General features: G+C 40.2%; 2 protein-coding genes across 2 annotated transcripts; both read right to left on the bottom strand.

The window, feature by feature from the left end:
- Positions 1–946: 946 nt before the first annotated feature.
- LOC124269316 (protein jagged-1-like) lies at positions 947–10,647 on the bottom strand. Its single transcript, XM_046704329.1, has 8 exons — positions 10,552–10,647; positions 4,376–4,487; positions 3,863–4,023; positions 3,045–3,175; positions 2,724–2,843; positions 1,720–1,934; positions 1,385–1,485; positions 947–1,087 (listed from the first exon to the last, which is right to left on the bottom strand). The coding sequence occupies exons 2-8, from the start codon at positions 4,451–4,453 to the stop codon at positions 991–993; spliced, it is 903 nt and encodes a 300-aa protein (XP_046560285.1). The 5' UTR covers positions 4,454–4,487; positions 10,552–10,647; the 3' UTR covers positions 947–990.
- An 11,927-nt stretch (positions 10,648–22,574) lies between these two features.
- Positions 22,575–23,345, bottom strand: LOC124269311 (basic helix-loop-helix transcription factor amos-like). Its single transcript, XM_046704323.1, has 2 exons — positions 23,285–23,345; positions 22,575–22,873 (listed from the first exon to the last, which is right to left on the bottom strand). The coding sequence occupies exons 1-2, from the start codon at positions 23,343–23,345 to the stop codon at positions 22,575–22,577; spliced, it is 360 nt and encodes a 119-aa protein (XP_046560279.1).
- Positions 23,346–23,609: the final 264 nt, after the last annotated feature.

Raw genomic sequence — 23,609 nt, 5'->3', positions numbered from 1 at the left:
AAGACTAACTTGTTATCCTAGTTATAGCAGTTATCTTAAGAATATGGTTTTGTATCTGATGATAATATCCCTTATCTATATCTCAAGATTATGTACTTAAATTTGTATTTCAGGCTTATATACTGGTACTTGTATCTAAAGATCATGTACCGGTAATTGTATCTGAAGATAAAGTACCGGTTATTGTTTCGCAAGAGGTGAGGTGAAATTGGGTTTAACGTCGTGCTTGAGAATAGTTCGCTCATATGACGACGTGCATGCGCGTGTATGTGTATGTGCGGCTGCTTGAACTAGCCCAGACTGAAGCTGGTTTCATAGTGCTAGCCCACTGAGATACCATGCCGCAGTGAAGCATGAATACCCCACTCAGACACATTATACTGACTCCGAGCCGACCAGTCCTTTTTGTACCCATTAATGCCAGGCGCCAGGCAGGGACCAACAAGTACCATATTTTAACGTCTTTTGGTATGACGCGGTCGGGCATCGAACCAGCGACCTTCCGCTCTCCGGGCGGACGCTCTAACCACTACACCAGGGAGGCGGTTCTCTTTTTGGGACGCGGTCGGGGATGACGCTCTAACCACTACACCAGGGAGGCGGTCTGTTTCGCAAGATTACATACTTAGTCTAGTATTTGAATCTCAAGATTATGTACTGGTATTTATATCTCAAGATTATGTACCGCTTTTTGTAGCGCAAGACTACGTAACGGTGTGTGTTTCCCAAGATAATGTACCTTTATTTTTATTTCAAGATTATGCGCCAGTATTTGTGTCTCAATGTTTTAACGTTATATACAAGTGTTTGTATCTCAGGATTATGTGCAAGTATTTGTATCCGGCACCGGCATGTAAACTCATCGTTGGAACGAACATGGCAACAGTTTCTCAGGTGCAATATTTTATTTTGATACAGAGTCTATAATACGTGTATTACGTGGCTCCGACGTCCCTCCTCTCTCAAGCCTGTCCTGGTTAAGGCAGCACACTATTTAGCCCAACGTTCCGGTCGTCTTGTGTTGTACTTGGCCTTGCTCGGTAGCTTTTTAACATGAGGCTCAGCCTTCACTTTATTTTGACACTTCCTGGAAACCAATGAACCCCTAACTATTAAAATAGGTTAATTTCTAGTGTAACGTGTACGTTCTCCAATTTCATTCAATTGCTGATGAGATTTTACGACGCTTTTAACGGTATTACAGAAGACTGAGGACGCAATTCTGATAAATAAAATCATTATGACATTATGTGCTTGATTTATTGCATAACACATAGTGCTAATATAATAATCAACAGGCAATATACCAATATCGTACAGAAAACAATAGCAATATGATAAAAGTAACTCTCATTTAAGAAATTCAAGGTTGTCTTTGCAGTACCTTCTGAGCAAAATAACCAGGCCTGTGAAGGGGACTATGGACATCACACCACACACAGTCAACACGAAATCTAGCGTCCTGTCCCCCTGAGCAGCGGACACCTTGCAGTACAGATAACACAACAATGTCAGGCGATGATGATAATGATAGTTATGATGATGATGATGATGATGATGATGATGATGATACCAACATCCAATGTAATGATAAAAAAATAAATAATAAATGTTCAATTAGATTCTATATTTAACATCCGATATAAATTGTAATATTAAATTTTTATTATGTTTTAAGAAATACATATATCACTGAACATAAGGTAAAAAAATATGTACATGGGAATGGCGAATTCGATTCTGTCTGGTACTTGCTGGTTCTGTCTGCTGTGCAGTAGCAGTGGTGGTAGAAGCAGTAGCAGTAAAAGGCATCGTTGTCGATATCGTCGTTGATCGCAAAGTCGTAGATGTAGATGTTGGACTGGCGGTCGTCGGAATGGATGTCGTTGATGGTGTCGTCGTAGTGGTTGGAATCAGTGTCTCACAGAACGTACCTGTCAATAAATTTGATCATACACATTTCAAGGGACCAGTTGCACCAGTAAACTTTTGTGGCTGCTTCAAAATTGAACAGCTTCAACATTTTAGTCGTGTAGAGCAAGTTAATGCCTGTGACTTAACAGCTGTGAAGATACGGATTAGAACCGGTCTTCAGCAACCCATGCTTGTCTTAAAAGGCGACTAACGGGATCGGGTGTTCGCTTACTTGATCAACAAATGTCAGCGTACTCCAGTTGTGTAAATCAATGCTCATAATGTTAATCACTGGACTGTCTGGTCCAAATTCGATTATTTAACATACTTAACTATAATTTTCCTAACATCTGCTGACTACTGCTTTAAATAACACACATACAAATAACGATAGAACATTCTTTGGTATGTGTGGGCGGTGGGGTAGCCTGGTGGTTAAAGCGCTCGCTCGTCACGCCGAAGACTCGGGTTCGAATCCCCAAAAGGGTACAATGTGTGAAGCTCATTTCTGGTGTCCCCCGCCGTGATATTGTTGGAATATTGCAAAAAGTGGCGCCATGATATTGCTGGAATATTCCTAAAAGCGGCGTAAAACTAAACTCACTCACTCTATCGTATGTTTGTGACAACGTATTTGTGACGCTAATTTTTGAAAACCAAAACAACAGAGGTGGAATTTTACAAACACATTAAGAAGGAGAAAATTATGCGGACATGCTGTAATTCTCATTGAACGCATTCACAAAGTAATTTTTGTGTCTGACAAAGTGTTCTATGTATTGATTTTTTTTCTGTTAATTCAGCCGTACCTGTATAGCCACTTTCACACAGGCAAGAATAGTCACGAGGGTTGTTCCGACAGGTGGCGTTGTTTTGGCACGTGCTGTTGAAACAGTAATCCCATTGGTCACATTTTGCTCCAATCCACTCTGAAACAGCAAACACAATGAAAATCAGGATTATTACAAATGAGGCAAAAATAATGAAGCATTCATAAAATATTCATTTCTGCACCGCATTTTCCACAGAATCCATACTTAACACACGCCTAACAAATACGCTTCTATAATCTGCATATTTGTTTACCGTACAGTTTAGAATCTGTATCTTGTATTCTATATTCAACTCACTGTCGAGACAAACCCTCTTGCCCGTGGGGGCGCAGATATAGTGACCGGGGTCGTCCTCTGCCCTACAGTAGGTGCCACATCCGTTGCCATAGTTATGAGCATAGCACTGTACACGTACAGTCGCCTCAAATCTACAAACAGATAATTACAGTTTCTTTAAACTCTTTAAGCTTTTATAGTGTTATTGGTTTGCAGCCTTTCTGGAATTTGGTTTTCGGTTATGTCTGTTACAGAGTTAAGAATACGACAGTTCACTAACGATAACATAGGATTGAAAGATATATTTCTTGTTTCGTTTCCAAACATATGATCAGTTATTATTATTAATGAGGAAACTATGTTGTAACATACATTACAGCACTCATCTACCCCCACCCATCTTAAGGATATTGAGTGGTTAAAGCGTTCGCTCGTCACGCTGAAGGCCCGGGTTCGAATCCCAACATGGGTACAATGTGTGAAGCCCATTTCTGGTGTCCCCCGCCGTGATATTGCTGGAATATTGCTAAAAGCGGCGTAAAACCAAACACACTCACTCACTTAAGGATATTAGGTAAGAATAGAGACCTTCCAATGTATGTGTCATGTTAGCCATACAAGTCAAGTACATTTATGTCAAGTACATTGATCGGGTGACAATCGATTGATTGGGCAATCGATTACTGACCTGGTGGGGCGTGGCTCACGACATCAATCACTGGACTGTCTCAGACTCGATCCTTTACAGATCGTTGTCATGTAGATGGAATGTTGATTTTTCCTTCGGTTAAAGTACAAACAAAAAGAACCATTACACTGGTATTTCAGCCATGACTCACGTTATGACGTTCCCCTTCATGGTGATTGACGTTCCCGGCAACGTGCTATTGAAGGTCAAGGCCGTTGCAACGTCGTAGTGAACGGTTTCAATGTTGTCATTGGAGCCGAACAGAAAGCCTGTGTCGTGATCCTGAGCATTGACTTCTATCCTTAAACCGGTCTAAAATATGAAACAACCCACTTAATAAATGGTCATTTTATACATACATTTGGTATTCTCGATCCCCCCTTTCTGCTTTCGGCTATGGGAGCTATGCCAACATGCTCTTGTCATGCGTGATTAATCTACCAGTCTTACGACTTCCCCGTTACTATTGCGATCTCAACCCGATAGAGATGATAAGGGGTATTCACAGCAGTAATCGTCCGCATTGACGAAGACCGGACTATTGAGATTTCATGATATACTGTAGGTGGAGGACTACATTGATACAACCGATATTTATCTTCATACGTTTACTGAGAACATTATAGAACATCAACTTTCCTTTGGTTTTTATTACATGACGTACGTCAAAATGGTCGAAGTCGAAGGTGATAGGGTTGTTTGTGTTTCCGCCGATGCTCTTGCCAAACTTTATCTGGTTCATGTTCTCGTAGCTTCCAGTCTCTACAGGACATTTTCTGAAGCAGAGTGAGTGAGTGAGTGTTACATGGCTTCAAACAGTATTTCAGCAGCATCAAAGTGAGGCAGATTAATGTGGGTGGAAAATATATCTAAGAAGTTATAGATTTTCATTACTGTATGAAATCAACGGACAGAGGTATAATAATAATAATAATGATAATAAACGGATATTTCTTATGCGCCATAGTCCATCATCCAAAGATCATCATCGGATTAGACCGTTGATCCGAACACAAAACACGTGCCTCTTTATGCCACAAATGAGAGACGCATCAATTACATGCCTGATGCACAAGTGGCAAATACTGAAATCGGATAATCTGGTAGTTATAAGTTCTGCTCAAGAGTTTAAATCGTTTCAGCATTAAACGGGAGGACAGATAATAGATAGGGCTGAAAGCGTGAAACATTTTACTTTTAAGTGACTTGAAGATTACCGCATTTTGGACAACTGACCAGTGACCATTTACAGGGAAAATAGCAAACTATCATGAATTCTGTACCGTGTTTGTTTTCGGTTTAAGTAGGTTGTTGAGTGAGTGAGTGAGTTTAGTTATAAGCCGCGTTTAGCAATATTCCAGCAATATCACGGCGGGGGACATCAGAAATGGGCTTCGCACATTGTGCCCATGTGGGGAATCGAACTTGGATTTTTCAGCGTGACAAGCGAACGCTTTAACCACTAGGCTACCCCACCGCCCCAGGTTGTTGAGTAATGAAGCACATAATGATACAAGTGTTTATACAATAATTGTATAAGTCAGTTTGACAGAGATCCAACTAAGACAGTGTCCAGAATAGGCACTTTCCATTGTACCTATAGCATAACATAGATGTATATACTATTACTCGGCTGAACTGGGCAGCTCCTTGTAGCAGACCTTGAACAGAGGATCACAGAGGTCCTTACAGTTGAAGACCCCCTCGCAACACTCTCCCCCAGAATCCCTGCCACTGGGGTTAGAGTACTGGATGAACTCGACAGTAACACGACCCTTCCCTGACGTCACCTGAAATCGTGAGTGAGTGAGTGAGTGGGTGAGCGAGTTTAAGTTTACGCCGCACTCAGCAATATTCCAGCTATATGGCGGCGGTCTGTAAATAATCGAGTTTTTGACCAGACAATCCAGTGATCAACAGCATGAACATCGATCTAAAACAATTGGGATACGATGACGTGTGTCAACCAAGTCAGGGAGTCTGACCAACTGATCCCGTTAATCGCCTCTTTCGACAAGCATAGGTTACTGAAAATATATTCTAACCCGGACCTTCACGGGTGGAACTCATGGACAAAAAGCATGATGGTAAAAGAAACGGAGCTTAATGTCGCGTTCAAAATTATTTCATTTACATGGCAACATGCATAGTTTGTACTTGTGTCGGTTTTATATTAATCGACTGAGATGGGCCAGCACAGATAAGATTAAACTAATCCCATACGTCATACTGTCTCCACGATCAGTCCTTGCTTTATTCTTATAACGCCGCCCGCCAGGCAGGGCAACAACAATTATCATCTTTATACGTCTTTCGGTAAGATGGAAAGGATCGAACCGAAGTAGACGCTGTATCCATTTCACCAAGGAAGATACAAAAATGCCGCGTGATTTAAACATTATTTTAAAAATATATTATCAGTTTCCTTCATGCTAATTTGCTAGTCCACGCAATTGTTCCACACTTTTTCTGGTTACCCAGAGGGCCGTACGCTACACAAATGTCGGAAATGTTTGAAGATTGTATTATTCATCGTTTATGACGTCACGAACGGTGTGACGTTGTTCCAGCAATGTATTGACTCAGCTTGTTATCGGGAACCCAACATGTTTTCATTATCTCAGAAAATACCTAGTAGCACACCTAACCTACCCTCAGAACTGATTATTATAAGAATCCCTGAGCTGGGAAATGACATCAGTAAACACTGAAGACACTAACGTTATTCCTCGTCGCTGGCAAGTTGTTCTCGAAGTATGACATTGGCAAATGTATACACCCAAATTCTTATAGGGGCTTTGAAATAGGGACTACCTATCCTTGCAAAATGGCTGTATAATTTGACAATGTGATATTGAAAAAGGTTGGACTAATCAAGGATTCGTGATATATGTGTAGATTTGCTGTTGAACTAATTATATATCTCAGCGTAGAATTGGCAGTTCATGCACATGACAATTTCATCAGCCTTCATTGGCCATCGTTGAGTACAGTTGGCTGCCATTTTGATGACATTTTGATGACAGGCCGTTGGTCCTCTCTGTGGCAATTCGGTGTTTTAAAAACTAAGCTTACACAATTATCTGAAGATATATAAATTTTTTTCTGATACCATTTGACCAGGTCTATGAATTAAACTTAACACTTTTGTCATCTTGACATGTTGTGTCTGACAAGATGATTCCATACAGAATATTTTATGTCTGTCTGTCTCACTCTGTTTAAGGAAATGACCAGAAAACACATAATTTCAATGATAAATATAACCGAATTCAAACAGTTTTATTTCTCCTGACTCAAGTCACATAATGCATACTAGAAAACATAGCTAATATACATTTACATGTGTTTCTTTTTCGTATTGTCCGGTCTGGAAACATAATCGGAAGATTGCTCTCAGAAAATAGGAGGCGGGATTAGAAGAATTGCCTGACAACAAAACTATTGCTGGAATGGTATGCGTTTTTTCTAGATTGTATCAACTTATATTAACATGTACTTCTTACAATGAACATAAGCCTGATTATAAGCCTTTGTGTTCATCATATCGGTAAACATCTGAATGTAAACATCTGCATCATCACTCTCTTCCCAAATAACACTCACGAGTCTTTCTGTACACGTCACCTTGTTTTTTAGATCTCAATTGCTTTTGTTTCGTTTTGAATTTGTTTAAACGCCATACGTATATTAATATATTGTGAATAAATATAAGTATTCAACTTAAAAGAGGAATTCATGAATTTAATCTTGCCCTTGCAGGCAAAGAAAATATTGATGCTGCAATGCCCTTCTGTCGATGTCAAAACATTGGGAAGATTCCCTGAAACAGTGACTTACAAGTAACAGATCCGGAAAAGATGACATAAAACTAATCAGAAAGATATAAAAACAATGTAAATTAATGAAAATTGTAAAGATCCAACCTAATATACATGTATCACAGTTACAAATATTGCGTAATAACATTTCAATATATGTTGTGTTTTTTTCAGTTGTTTCATGACCTGGGAAAACGGAAAATAAAACTCACCTGTATGAGATATACCAAGCACATTAAGAACAGGGTGCGACCCATGGCGTTTTATCAAGACTGTCTGGCCCATTCTAGTCATCGTGTTATACTTTATAGGGTGTTCACGTGTGTTTACATGGTCACTCGGGATTACAGTTCAGTTGGTGTCCTTGTTTATCTGGACAATAACCCTACGGTTTGATCTAGGGAGCATTAAATCTTTAGATTTCTCATTATTTTCACTTAAGGGAATCCCTCGTGAAACGTTTAACGTCACCGGTATATTTACCCGTGGAATATTTTGAATGATGACTGACGGGTTCCAAGTCTTGGTATCTATTTGAAAATGACTGAAGATATGCCATGATTAAACTGACAGGTGGATACAGCAAATGTGTTTTATCGTTTTGTTGTTATTGTAGACGTCGAGAGCCAAACCAGAGACTGTGGTCTTGGAGCTGACGTTAGACAAAGAAGCCATAATTATTCGAGAAGAAATGGCGTTTTAACGTCCCGTTGAAGACTATTTCAATCTCAAAGTGACGTGTGCGTGTGTGTGTATGCGTGCATATGTATTTACCCATACCTGTCACCCTTACCATGTTGACAAAATCCACGATATGGCAATGCAGATGCACGTACCACTCACAGTCCACATGGACGCTGCATCGTGGAAAAGGGTCTGACACTTGTTTTATAAAAAAATGAGCACTTGGTTATCGAGATTATAGTTCAAGTTAGTCAAGAAAGCTCAGCGACTAAGCCGATGTTCGGTGTTACATCTCATGTTATCTTATGATTTGTTTGTTTGTTGTTTAATCAAACAAACAATCGAGTGACTGACATCATGAGCACCCTTCTACTAGTTAGGAAACGATGACATGCATTAATTAAGTAAACTTGCACGTCATATAAAATCCATGTACACCCGTAAATTCAGCAATAAACACTAATCCCCCTTGTCATACGAGTAAAGCCCTTCAAACCAGGATGACAGTCACCGATATTTGGGATATCGACCTCGTTTGTAACATTGCATTTGATCAGATAATTATGTTACCCTTTTGATGCATAGGGACATGTGACAAATAGACCTGGTTTATTTTCATCCACTCACTCTGGTCTACCTACCTAAGTACCTGCCTAGCTACCGAACTACCTGCCTGTGTACTTCACTGCAGGTCTACCTACTGACTGCTTACCTGGCTGGAAGTTACCTACCTACCTACCTACCTACCTACCTACCTACCTACCTACCTGCCTACCTACCTACCTAAAACCCCACCACCCACACGCCTACCTACCTACCTACCTTTCTACCCACCACCCAACCGACCACCTACCTACCTGCCTGCCTGCATGCCTGTCTACCTAAAAGCCCACGTACAGACGCCTACCTACCTACCAACCTACCTACCTACCTACCTACCTACCTACCTACCTGCCTGCCTACCTAAAAACCGAAAATGAACCAACCATCTTGCCTACATTCCTACATGTAAGTACCAACCAAGCTAACTACTGTCCTGCCTACAAGCTTACAAACCCACGATATTGCACCCATCCACCTAGCTAATTCATACAATACTTCAAAAGCAGCTGAGGTTTAATGGCCTATTTAAAGTTGTACAATGTAAAAGTGGTAGTTTTTTGTTTGTTGAAAGAGTGAGTGAGATTGTTTTAAAGCTGCTTATATTCCAACGATATCACGACGGGGACCCCAAACATACGCTTCATATTGTGTAGCAAACATGGAGTGAGATACAAAATAGCCGAGTAAGATTTACTGAACAGTACTCTCCAAATTGAACTATACATAAGCGACATTAACCAGTGCTGGGGATTGTATACGTCTTAACGTAGACCCAGATACACACTAGCATATTATGAGGTGCTCTACTCCCTGCTCAGAGTGCACATATCCACGCAACTTGTACATGCTCAAAGCGCTTGTTTTTTCCCCCTCGATCATTGGATGTCAATCTCAACGGCACATCGTACAACTCTTGCAGCCACTAGGCGCACCAAGTTATTGCGGCGTTCCCATCCTTACGGGTACCCACTTACACATAGTATTCTGGTACACATAGTCACAAGTTTACTGCCTTTTGCTGTACCCGCAACTGGATGTTTGCACGTATTCATATTCTGGTCATATACCAAAGTATATTCGTTGGTTCTTTTAAGTGCTCAGGGTTGTGTACTGTACTCTAGGGGTTGTGACAACACTGAAAGAGTCTGCACACAAAGTTGACTCTACGATGTTTATACCCGGTCACAGGTGGGCTCTATCCCGGCACCTCAAGCTCGCTGGATCACTAGCCTGGTACCTTATCCAGCTCGCCCACCATTCCAAATATGCAGCCACCCAGATAGCATTCAGACGTTGGCCCAACATTGGCAATGGTTTTACCAACATTGCCAACGTTGGGCCAACGTCCGAATGCTATCTGGGCACTGGCCAGTGGCTGGGACCGCAAAACAGTTCGTTATATCCATCAGTTCGTTAGAAGCGAGTTCGTTATATAGGTAGTTTATACTTCGTTATATTGAAAGGCCATTTCTTTGTTCATTCAGGGCTAATTTAAGAATATATCGAATAGCAGGCAGGAATATGCGACCATATCAATGTAAACATCGAATTTCCAAATTTCGAATGTTTGAGAGTCCATAGGTGTGTGTCTTGAATGGAGAGATTGTGGTGGATGTACAGATTCAGTGTCAATAGTGAAGTCTTGCAAATCCAAACTGTTGCGGTATCAGCTAAATTCAACCGGATTAAGCGGTTTCTGGATTAATGAAGCATAATTATTTACTAATATTACCTTGATTTATTATGGCCATTCACAGTATTTGCTGTTTCACTGCAATTTATTCGTAAATAGTGATATAATCAGCGGACTGCGGTGTCACCCGGTTATGCTTCTTGCGGATGTTGACAAAAGCTGCTAACAGTCCACGACACACGTCAGTTTGGGTGTTACAATTGAGCCGTAACGGCGTAAAAAGTAAATACCTTTTTCAAAATGTCTTAAATTAAACTCACTCATGTTAAAACATAGAATAATGTGGCATTGCCTTTTTAAACACAAAATGGCCAATTACACATATCATTTACACAATAACATTGAAGATTACAGCGTTGCATATAGTATCCATGAATTTATTCTTCTAAATAGCTTCTCTGAAGTTGACGTCGCTATTCAAACATGCCTTAGAAATGGGTTTAACTATAAGCAACGCGGTTTGAAGAAATTACAATGACATGAATCATAATGATACTCTTCAGTCAATAGCTAGTTTGCTGTTTGTGAAGGACGTTAGTACGAGTACAGAGAATTAACTGGCCTGATACCTAACCCCGCTCGTGAAACGCGTATCCTGTCGCCAAGTGCAGACACGACTCAAATCATTGCACAGTTAAACAACCCGTTGAAAGAGACAACTCTTAAATAATCATTAAAGCCAATTACATTAGTTCGAACACCCCATTGAAACGACTGTTGACAAAGAGAGCGTCATGGTCTGGTGCTCCTGTAAGACTCCCAGTTGCATGGTGTACAGGTCTGTGGGGATGAACACTGAGGTAAAGAGGACCGAACGGTCTCGCTGTCCTTGTCACTTTACCACTCGTGATCAGAATCCTTGAAGCGATCATACCTGGCGACCCCCAATGCTGTAAAAACGAGTCCACCTCCGGAGACAGGATGGGTATAGATAGAGAGGCAGGGGGTCTGGTAAGACCCCGGGGTGAGCTGAGCGTCTTCAATAGCCCTCGGTTTCCAGGTGTTCACCGTGGGAGATGACATACCCGTGGGGGAGACGGGTGGACGAGATGGATGACACATCACTCATGCTTGGCTGTAAGCGGTGTTGTCATGACTAGTCTATGGTTCACAAAGGTGATTTTTTCATAACTTTAATGTTAAAAAGGGCAGATTTTAAGATAAACATGAGAGGAAGCATCCTTTTATGATCAGTATCTTGTAGAAGACAAAGGTTTCATGAGGCTTGAGGTTAACTTTTCATCGTCCTGTGATGGAAGTAAGGCGAAAGAAACCCTTGGGTGGTTTCCATTAAGAGGACTATAATGTGACGATTCGTTCAGATCGTTTGTCATGACTACACAACTGTAGATCTTTATTCATGAAGAATGTAGGCCTACGTTCTACACAACAGTAGTATCGTACATGATCACCGGTCTGATATCATTATGAATGACAAATATAGTGTTACTTGTCATTGCTTCTTTTATGTTAGGGAAACGTGAAATGCTATATGTCTCGTGGCTGCTTCTGTCCTTTCGTTCATTTGTTGACATGTGATTAGGAATGACAAATCAAGGGTACTTGTTAACCTGTATAATGTAGAAAACTTAAATTGCAATCGGTTGGTGGTGATGTTTCGTTCACACGTTTGAATATGATTGTTAGTGTCATGAAAAGAATCACTTATTCTAGCTGCATAGTTATTTTGGAAACCATACTATGGTGAATCGTGTACTTGTAAATGAGATAATTATCATAATTTCATGCTTTTTGTAAGAAGGTCTAGTGCAGCGGTATCCTATTTTGAGAGCTTCAAGTTCATGCATATCAAAGACGACTAAATTTACTTAATATCTGAAATAGTCTCTGAAATAAAAAGTATGTTACAGAAACAATGTTTGTTAAATTATTTTGATAGAAACAATAGAAAGAAGCCAAGAGACTCTCTGTCTGAGTTAAGTTGGATATATCTCGGGACTGTGACTAACGAAAGAGGTTTGAGAAATGTTAAGGGTTGATGCATAAAATGAAAACCGTAAGTATGAGGTACCGTGTGTAGTTGTCATGGATGTAGCGTCATGAATATTATGAGTAACTATTACAGTTTTATGAATGTATGATCGAATGTATGAATGTATGAATGTACCAGATCGAAGGGTGCTGTAACATAATATTGTCAATGAGTTGACGAACATGATACGTTCATATTTTGTCACTTAAATGCAATATTAAAAGTTGGACAAACTATTAGAAAACAAGGAGAAGAAAGAACATGTACAAGACGCTCGATCACACCAGTGGAACCTCCACTTCCAGCTAAGTAAGTGTGTAAAATGCTTCTTCAGCCTCAGACTCTCCATTTACTTGTAGCTTCCATATATATAATCCTATTACAAGCAATAGAAACGTGTAATATTCATTATCTATGTGAACAGATTCTGGGCCTTTCAAAATCAAAATACACCGATCTGGAACGAGTCCAAAGTGAATGTTTACAACGTTTATCCAGTTTATTACATGGTCTCTGGTTATATCCAAGAGGTAATTGCGTGCAGTCAGTATAGGCGCACCTGGATCATAGGCTGCAGACATACGTTGACACCTTACCTTGCTGTTTGTCGGAAGATTATGTAGACAGGAAACAAAATTTATATCATCGGAAATATTCCTATCTATACTCGGTAACTAGTTTGCAGGATTAAGTAGCTCGCAAAACGACTTTGGCAAATACCTATGGAGTAAAACCGTGATACTGCTTACGGTAACCGAACATATCGAACTGCTCTGACTTACTTAGATACGCTGCATGATCTCTCGCCTACAGATCTCATGGGAAAAATCATATTTTTACCACGAGTGTTCAAGTAAAACTAGCATCTGTTGCTAACAGACAGCATGACAATATTTTACAGACATCATGTCAAATGTTTAAATATATACAAAGCTTAAAGCAACACCTGACTAAACACTCTTACGTGTCGACTTCTAAATCGACACAGTTGGTTAATCCAAAAATCAATACTGTTCGATGTGTCATAAACCAACAAATAACCAAGACGCATAAAGTAGATATGTAATAAACATAAAGTTATAGCATTAACAATTGTATCAGAAAATAAACACAATTATATTATTCATATTGAAGCAACGCAGTACCTCTGCAGGCCCTGATGCTATCTCTGGCATCTTAGTATCTTAGGTTGAACATCAACAGTGTGTGTGCGTGCGTGCGTGCGTGCGTGCGTGCTTGTGTGTCCCTCTCCCTCTGTGTGTGCAAATGTAGTATTGTATTATCTACGATCGTTATTTGTGTGCACAGTACGATCAAATGTAGTATGTATCTATCTGTGATCCTCTATCATGGTGCTGGGATTGAGCTGTTACCTCTGTCCACACAATTATGATGGACTACTGTATGGTATCTTTCTGTGATCGCCTATCATGGTGCTGGGATTGAGCTGTTACTCCTGTGCACATTATGATGGACTATAGTATGGTATCTTTCTGTGATCGTCAATCATGGTACTGGGATTGAGTTGTTACTCCTGTGCACATTATGATGGACTATAGTATGGTATCTTTCCGTGATCGTCAATCATGGTACTGGCATTGAGCTGTTACTTCTGTGCACATTATGATGAACTAAAGTGGGGTATCTTTCTGTGATCGTCAACCATGGTACTGGGATTAAGCTGTTACCTCTGTGCACATTATGATCGACTATTGTGGGGTATCTTTCTGTGATCGTCAATCATGGTACTGGGATTGAGCTGTTACTCCTGTGAACATTATGATCGACTATAGTATGGTATCTTTCTGTGATCGTCAATTGATCGACTATAGTATGGTATCTTTCTGTGATCGTCAATCATGGTGCTGGCATTGAGCTGTTACTTCTGTGCACATTGTGATGAACTAAGGTGGGGTATCTTTCTGTGATCGTCAACCATGGTGCTGGGATTAAGCTGTTACCTCTGTGCACATTATGATCAACTAAAGTAGGGTATCTTTCTGTGATCGTCAAGCACAGCACTGGGATTGAGCTCTGATATGTTTGTGCACATTATGATCGACTATAGTGTATATCTTTCTATGATTGATAAGCATAGTCATGGGATTGAACTCTGATCTTTTTGTGCACAGTATGATCAGATATAGTGCTGGCATTGAGCTGTTACTTCTGTGCACATTGTGATGAACTAAAGTGGGTTGTCTTTCTGTGATCGTCAACCATGGTGCTGGAATCAAGCTGTTACTTCTGTGCACGTTATGATCGACTACTGTGGGGTCGTTCTGAGATCGCCAATCATGGTACTGGGATTGAACTGTTACTCCTGTGCACATTATGATGGACTACAGTATGGTATCTTTCTGTGATCGTCAATCATGGTACTGGGATTGAGCTGTTACTCCTGTGCACATTATGATGGACTATAGTATGGTATCTTTCTGTGATCGTCAATCATGGTACTGGGATTGAGCTGTTACTCCTGTGCACATTATGATGGACTATAGTATGGTATCTTTCTGTGATCGTCAATCATGGCACTGGGATTGAGCTGTTACTCCTGTGCACATTATGATGAACTAAAGTGTGGTATCTTTCTGTGATCGTCAAGCATAGCACTGGGATTCATTATGATGGACTACGGTATGGTATCTTTCTGTGATCGTCAATCATGGTGCTTGGATTGAGCTGTTACTCCTGTGCACATTATGATCGACTATAGTATGGTACCTTTGTGTGATCGTCAATCATGGTACTGGCATTGAGCTGTTACTTCTGTGTACATTGTGATGAACTAAAGTGGGGCATCTTTCTGTGATCGTCAACCATGGTGCTGGGATTGAGCTGTTACCTCTGTGCACATTATGATCAACTAAAGTGGGGTATCTTTCTGTGATCGTCAAGCATAGCACTGGGATTGAGCTCTGATATGTTTGTGCACATTATGATCGACTATAGTGTATATCTTTCTGTGATTGATAAGCATAGTCATGGGATTGAGCTCTGATCTTTTTGTGCACAGTATGATCAAATATAGTGCTGGCATTGAGCTGTTACTTCTGTGCACATTGTGATGAACAAAGTGGGTTGTCTTTCTGTGATCGTCAACCATGGTGCTGGGATCAAGCTGTTGCCTCTGTGCACTGTTACTCCACATTATGATCGACTATTGTGGGGTCTTTCTGAGATCGCCTATCATGGTGCTGGGATTGACCTGTTACTCCTGTGCATATTATGATAGACTATAGTAGGGTATCTTTCTGTGATCGTCAAGCATAGCACTGGGATTGAGCTCTGATATGTTTGTGCACATTATGATCGACTATAGTGTATATCTTTCTGTGATTGATAAGCATAGTCATGGGATTGAGCTCTGATCTTTTTGTGCACAGTATGATCAAATATAGTGTTGTATCTTTCTGTGATCGTGAAGTGTAGAACTTGGAATGAGCTGTTATTTCTTTACACAGTATGATCCACTATTGTGTTGCATCTTTCTGTGATCATGACAGCTGCGAGACCATTCAGAAGACAAAGTAGTATGTATTGCTTGACAGATGAAACAAACATATCAATTTTACAACATCCCACTTGATGGCCCCTGAAACACGAATTCTTCAGAGCACGTTGTTTATAAAGCCACATAACACTGTTAAAGTATAAGTATGTGCACTATGAGCTTGTATCAAACATCAGTCAGTATACTGGTTTTAACTCAGATACAATCCCATCAGCATCACACTTGTTCGGTAAATAAGAGTATCCCCGTGGCTTAATCGGTATTAAAGGTGCAATAAAACACACATAAAAAGCTATTAATCACCTTTAAATTAGAAACATTTTTCATCAAAACAAGTTATACAAAAGCCCAAAACATATGGCATGGTTACAAAATACTTGGATATTTTTCTCGTAAAATATTTGAGATAACTATCAGTAACTCGTGAAATAACATCTCACAGACAGGGGACCTGCGTCCCATCTTATGGCCAGATCTGAAGCAGGTGCAGAACCAACCTTCCGAAACCTGAGACCTTACGCAAGATGTGTGTTTTCAGGGAGAAAGAAACATTATACAGCTAAAATCCTTTCAGATATGTAAACGCCAGCTGAAAACATCCCTTACATATAGATTCGGCACAACTGAATTCTTTCTGTTTGACACTTAACGTTCATGTGTGAAATATTTATATACAGGCCTACTGTGAAGTGTCCAAAAATAATAGGCTTCGTTTAAAGAACTATTACCTTTCTCTCTGGGATACGCTGATAATATTTTAAAACTTCGTTTCATGTGCTCTATAAAGAGGTTAATAAAATCACAAGAAATTGGATTTTTTTTAGATTTACAAAACTATCTTTTTGCTATTTTATCTTTGATAACTTTTTTGATTTGTCAAATACTTCGATTTATATTTTGCTGAAAACGGCACATTCACAGCACTTTTACCCTGCGAATAGCTCCGTAATGGCTGAAAGCAACTTTTATCCACTCGATCAGAAGCACCTGCTTAGATAGGACGATTATACTCGTATGTAAATGTTGGGAGGTTTATAAAAAGGCTCTGTGGTATAGATTGTTATAGGGTTTTTGTATGGGCCTTGTTTAACGCAGCACTGAGCTTTTTTAGACGTATGATGGCCGATTGCTACTACTTATCACAGGCCATCATAATTATGTTAATTGGCGGGTGTTTTGTTTCGATAACTTGACAATGAAACGAGTAGGCGTGTATGATAAATGTGATTCCCTGGATTCCTGGACAGATTATACCCCAAGCATTCCCGAAAAAGCAGATACATATAAAGATCAGGTGGCTGCTAGGTTTCCCTATACCTGAATAGCTATCGATGCCCATGTTATCAACCACCGTTTTGTCTCGCACAGCATCGATTATGCACAGACCGTTGTGATACAATTAGAGGATATTATATGAGTGCACATGTCATACTATGTTTACGACACGAGTGCCTAAATTTTGGCACGAGTGTCGTAAACATAGTATGGTATGGGCACTCATATAATATTCTGTTTATTACCGAAGTCGTCAAATTGAGGAAAATAAACCCAAATCTACTTTCAAACATAGGCTGGCAACCCGCCGTCACCGCATGTAGAACACAACGTCACAGAAGAAACGTGACGTCAAAGCATTGTTCATGACGTCACGTCAGCATGACAAAGTGATATTTTGCCCTAGGGTATCGTATGAAAAATATGAACCCCGATATGTTCGCCCTCGTAGGTAATAAAGTAAACTATGTTTATGACGAACACGCTTATCACGAACTGATGGATATAACAAACTATTTTGGTCCAGGCCACTTGACGTATAATTTAGTCAAAGTGCGTATAACGAACAACAAACTAAATTGATGTTCCCTTTGAGTTCGTTATAATTTACTGTATACCGTTCAAAAGAAGTTAGGGGGCGGTGGGGTAGCCTAATGGATAAAGCGTCAGCTCGTCACGCCTAAGACCCGGGTTCGATTCTCCACATGGGTACAATGTTTGAAGCCAATTTCTTGTGTCCCCGCCGTAATGATGCTGAAATATTGCTAAAAGCGGCGTAAAACCTACTCACTCACTCAAAAGAGGTTAAAGATCACACGGCTCCAGCAGATTACTGCAGCTAACAAATATGTCACGACAAACTAACAGTAGTAGTGTGAATGAATCCAGTGTTCATTAACATCGTTTAGCAACTTGAACATTGCTGACTGCGATGTTATGACAGCAAGGTTAATCCGGATCTTTACCCGTGAAGGTCCGGGTTAGAATATTGATCTTCAGTAACCCATGATTGTCGTAAGAGGCGACTAACGGGATCGAGTGGTCAGGTTCGCTGACTTGGTTGACACATGCCATCGGTTCCCAATTGCGCAAATCGATACTCATGCTGTTGATCACTGGGTTGCTTGGTCCAGACTCGATTATTTACTGACCGCCGCCATATAGCTGGCATATTGCTGAGTGCGGCGTAAAACTAAACCCATTCACTAATCCGGATCTCGGTTTGTCCGGAAACCCTGCTATAGAGAGTGCCATGATATAAAACTAAAGGAACAATTATCTTGTAGTTGTGATCCGACAATCTGTTAATTCGTTAATCGGGACGATTTCACAGACAACACATCATTCGGATTAACGGATTAACAATCACAACACCTGGCGTTCGTGAGGTAAAATACTGCAAGTGCCAGATGTTAAATTACTGGGAATGGTCTTCTCAAACACTGAGTATGCTGGATAGTTTAGAGTGCTATTGTTGACCTTTAATCCCCTAATCGTTAGGCTTCATTCAGTATGTAATGAAGCTCCATCCTGAAATTGTAATTACGTAACTTCTTATTAAGTGATAATACCGACCATCATGGGATTCAACAAGAACGCCTTCTCAATTAACTGATACGTGTTTCAGGATTTCACCATTACCCAGAAAAGTGATTCACCCCATACTACCCATAGTCCTGATTCTAAAGAAAGCATATTTCCTATGGAATTCGCAGAATGATACTTGACCGATAAAACCGTGTACCATAAATCTGTTCTTGTTGTATCACGTCAAATTCTAAATACTGATGAAATAATATTTGTAAACTATTATTCTACATAATTTAATAGGTATATGCCTAATGCTAGTTTCAACACTTCGAGGTCTCATGCTGAAGTAAGTTTCAGCATGTTTCTAATAATAGTAATAATAATAATAATAATAATAATAATAATCTGAGGTCAGTTTCTTTGAGGGCTAGACTCTTCATACGAGGGCTCATCCTTATATGATGAGGCCAAGAGACTAGTTTCTATACTGACTGACTGACTGAGTTCGGTTTTACGCCGCTTTTAGCAATATTCCAGCAACATCACGGCGGGGAACACCAGAAATGGGCTTCACACATTGTACCCTTGTGGGGATTCGAACCCGGGTCTTCGGCATGGCGAGCCAACGCTTTAACCACTAGGCTACCCCACCGCCCCTAGTTTCTATACACTGAGGCGTATTCTTGGCTTGAGTGATCCATTCATATCATTTTCATCGCTATTTTGTATTTTATGCCAAATGAAATCTGTTTCAGTAGAAAATAACGACTGATTATTCTCTGGTTTTATATTTACAAAAAATCTGAGTTAAAGACTAGTTGATATCTGATCTCTGATACATCAGTAGAGCGAATAGCAATGCCCATCACTCAGTGTTAATATCACTCAATGTATCGTCATCGTAATTCAATATTTTGTTCGACACCCTTGACATATTTTCGTAATTAATGGCGCCATATTTTATATTTTATCAAGTAATGTTTTATGATATAATGGGCTCGTTTTCACACTGTCGACCTTTAAATCCCTCTAGACACAATAAACATCAAGGTTCTACCACAAACAGCAGACCGGTAACATGGTGTCTCTTCTACCGCACCTGCCACCTCGGCCCTGTAACATCAGCTATATTCGCCTTGTTAATTTTACCTCTGGGTGTTAAGTTGACATTTACGTTTTCGAGCTCATAACCATGAAATATGATCACAAGCATTTTGTGAAACAGTTTGAGGCGCCATGTTTCCGACACATTTTCTTTGAAAAGACGTCAAAGTATTTTGTCTCATTGATAATTTTATTACACTGTTTGAGCGTCTCCATTCTTTATGGCGTAAACTTCTCTCCGCGCTCCATGTCTCATGACTTACCATTCACGGGCTTCCCGCCACTATTTCAAGAGAGGGTTCTTAAGCGGTTCCACCTGTAGAGGGCAGAATGAGCGAAGGTAGAGGACTATTAACTCTCATTAAAGGAACACGCATATTGTTAGCTGGCCATGCACAAAAGTGGAGTTTATTGAAATTCGCTGTAAGACGAGGGTTATTAGCCTTGAACTAAGGGTACGGCGAGAAGCCGGCAATTATACACCCGTTCAATTCCTTGTTCAAAGTAATAAATACGTTTTTTTTCTATCGTGCGCCATTTATTGAGAATAATGATGTCATGAATGGTGCTTTCGGCCGTAGGTGAGAAAAATGTACAAAGTGAGCAGAAGCTGTGTGGAGCTCACCGCTGTCCCTCGGGGTTGATCTTGGGGGAGATATAACCGGATTAAACTTTTACAGATTAACGACTACTGACATATGCTAATAGCTTCAGATTAGATGAATTAAATGGTAATTTTATTGTTTTGGGGACTACGTCCGATTCAAATATAAAATAACGATCATATAGAATAACGATTCCGACGTTCCTAATTGACGTAAACGTTGGGACAACGATTAGCTGTAAAGTGACGTTCGCGGAACTATATGTATGTAGAGCAGTCCTGGGTCTATACATGAAGGACATTGGTTCTTGTTGGAACCGTGTTACCAAAAGGAATAAGTATATAAACATACAAGCACAGTACTGTGTATCTTTTGAAATATCACGCATGCTTTTAACAAAGATATTTTTTATTAATGAAGAATGTTTTTTATACTATAACACACAATACATATTTGCGGTAAAGTTGAACTTTCAAATTCGAAGAAAATGATTACTTTTTGAGAGGCTGCGCGGAAATGTAACAAAGTGAAGTAAAAAACTTTATTGTTGATGTGAAGCAGATATAAGACTCAGAGTACTTGTCAATTTTATCACCCCACAGTTCAATAACGGAAATTTGGTCACAAACTACAAGGAGGGGTATGCTATAGTAAGTGAACGAGCTTCCTGTATCAACTATATGCATTATGCTACTCGTGAAGATCGGGGTTAGAAACTTCAGCAACTTATGCTATGTCAGCGATGCTATGCCGTAAGAGGCGAATAACGGGATCGGGTTTTAAAGATCGCTGACTTGGTTGATGGATGTCATCATATCCCACATGCGTAAATCGATGCTGAGGATTTCAATCACTGGATTGTCTGGTCCAGACTCGAATATTTAACGACCGCCGTCACATAGCTGCAACATTGCTAAGTGCAGCGTTAAACTCGAACCACAAAGCAAAAGCTTATCTTCATGTGACTGCGATACGGATAGGAGTTTGTGAGTAGTCATGTAACGGTAGAAACGATGACACCCCAGCATCCAAAGCCAGGATTCGTATCGTTGATCATATCACTCTTTTGTCGAAAGCAGTTGAAAACTGGCGTTCGTATGAAGAAAATAAACCTCTGCGATTTCACAAGTATTAGTTCTGATCAGCTGGTAACACATATATCCAAAACAGAATAAAAAACCTATCATGATCTTCAAAACAGTGTCTGAAAAAGACACAACATCTATAATGTGATATATTTGATGCCGTTTCGTTGCTCTTGATTTTGTTTCAGACTAACGTATTAGGAATATTATCATTTATGTTATTCTCGTTTTTTGTTTCTTTTGATGATTTCATACTGGACATAACTATTTTCTTTCTGAAGTACCATAAACTATCTAAAGTTGGAAAGTACTTTCAAAACATTGCATCCAGGGGAACGATGAGTATATGAAACGTCTATACAAGTTGCTGTTGTAAACATATGATCATTAGGATAAACGAAAACATAAAGAGTGTTTTTTTTATCTTTATGTAACAATTTACAACAAGCACTCATTCAAAGTGTATGCAAAACCATGAAGTATCATCTATTGACAAATTATTTCCTGACAGACAAATTATACGTTCGTATTTCGTTTCATCAAAGATGTTTTCTTTTGTCTCTGGAGCTGCACGTGCTACACGAGAGCCACCCACATATCCTGCACGTGCATAACAAATCATGTAAAGGAAATAAAATAGCTGACAGATATTTTCGTATATTACAAAAACTGGTTCAATACGAGTTTCATATGAAAAATGAGTTGACATAAATGGACATTTAAATCATACTGGGAAAAATAAAACCCGGCTACTCACAGAAACGAAAGCAGATTCTGAACACTAAAGGTGTATATGCATAATAAATATAATGAGTATATCCAGCACATAAAGATGGGCAAAATGTTCAACAAGTCTTCATTCACACGAAACAAACTTCGGCACTTCAACAGGTACTTGCATTCCGCGATAGTTCTATCCTGCATACATGAAAGTTGAATCACGTAATCCATCGTTATGAATTGTCGTCTTTGTCCAAGAGGTCTTGTAAGGCTTGGATGTAAGTCTGCGCCATTTGTAGCGTTTCATACTTTGATAGTTGCCTGTCATCTCCAATGGAAGGCACCACTGTTCTGAGTTTATCAAACGCAACGTTGAGACTCTCCATCCTCTTCCTTTCTCTTGCATTGGCAGCAATTCTCCGTTTCTTCTGGATGTCCTTCGTAATAGGCTTAGGCAGCCGCTGTCTCCTTCTCACTGGAACGGTGAACTTCTCACCACCAAGTCCATCTTCCGTCCCCTTGTATACGTGGCCTGTGGGGGAACCCGGGGGTCAGGGAAGGTGAAATGCGTGTGGCTACTCTCTAAGGGTGTCAACGGCGTGCAAGGGGTGCAGTCGCTGTCTGAATACGGAATGTCAAAAGTGGATCTGGAATTGATCTCGAATTCTGAAAAGTCAGGAGCGAAATTGAACATAGATGCTGTAGGTAGACCTGGAATGGTAATGATGTCCCCAGACCTTCGTTCCTTCAGGGTTAACATGTCTTCCTCCATCCTGATTATCCCAACAAACACGACACGTGCTGAATGACTAAGGCGCGTGCGAATAGCACCCTGTTCCTTCTAGCCACGTGGCGGAACTGTATTGACCCTAATGGTGAGGATGCTCAATACTGGAGCTGAAAAAAACTTTATGCATTTAATGGGGCTAAATTCTACAACTACCGCCTCCTGACAAGGAGATGACAGCAAACAGCCAATGACTGAATCGTAACTCCTTCTTCATTGTGTTTCACATATAGAAATCATTTGGACAATACCTATGCGCAGTAAACCGGACGTTGACTGGGCCCGCCCCTAATCGGGGTGAGTGACAGGAGATCGCGTGCCATGAGGCTCCGTCGCGAGCTAGACGGGCAGGACACGCGTACTTGCACGCTTCGTGGGTACAAACTTGAGCTTGGAGGCGGGATTGGGTACGGATTGTTGAGATGGGAATTTGTATGGAAAAGTCGGACAGCACATCGGACGCATAACTAACTACGAATAA

This window comes from Haliotis rubra, unplaced genomic scaffold (assembly GCF_003918875.1).
Source record: "Haliotis rubra isolate DU_JTF1 unplaced genomic scaffold, ASM391887v1 Scf144, whole genome shotgun sequence".
Taxonomy (NCBI): Eukaryota; Metazoa; Mollusca; class Gastropoda; order Lepetellida; family Haliotidae; genus Haliotis; species Haliotis rubra.
The sequence above is the reverse complement of the archived record's forward strand: the minus strand, read 5'-3'. Positions and strand labels throughout refer to the sequence as shown.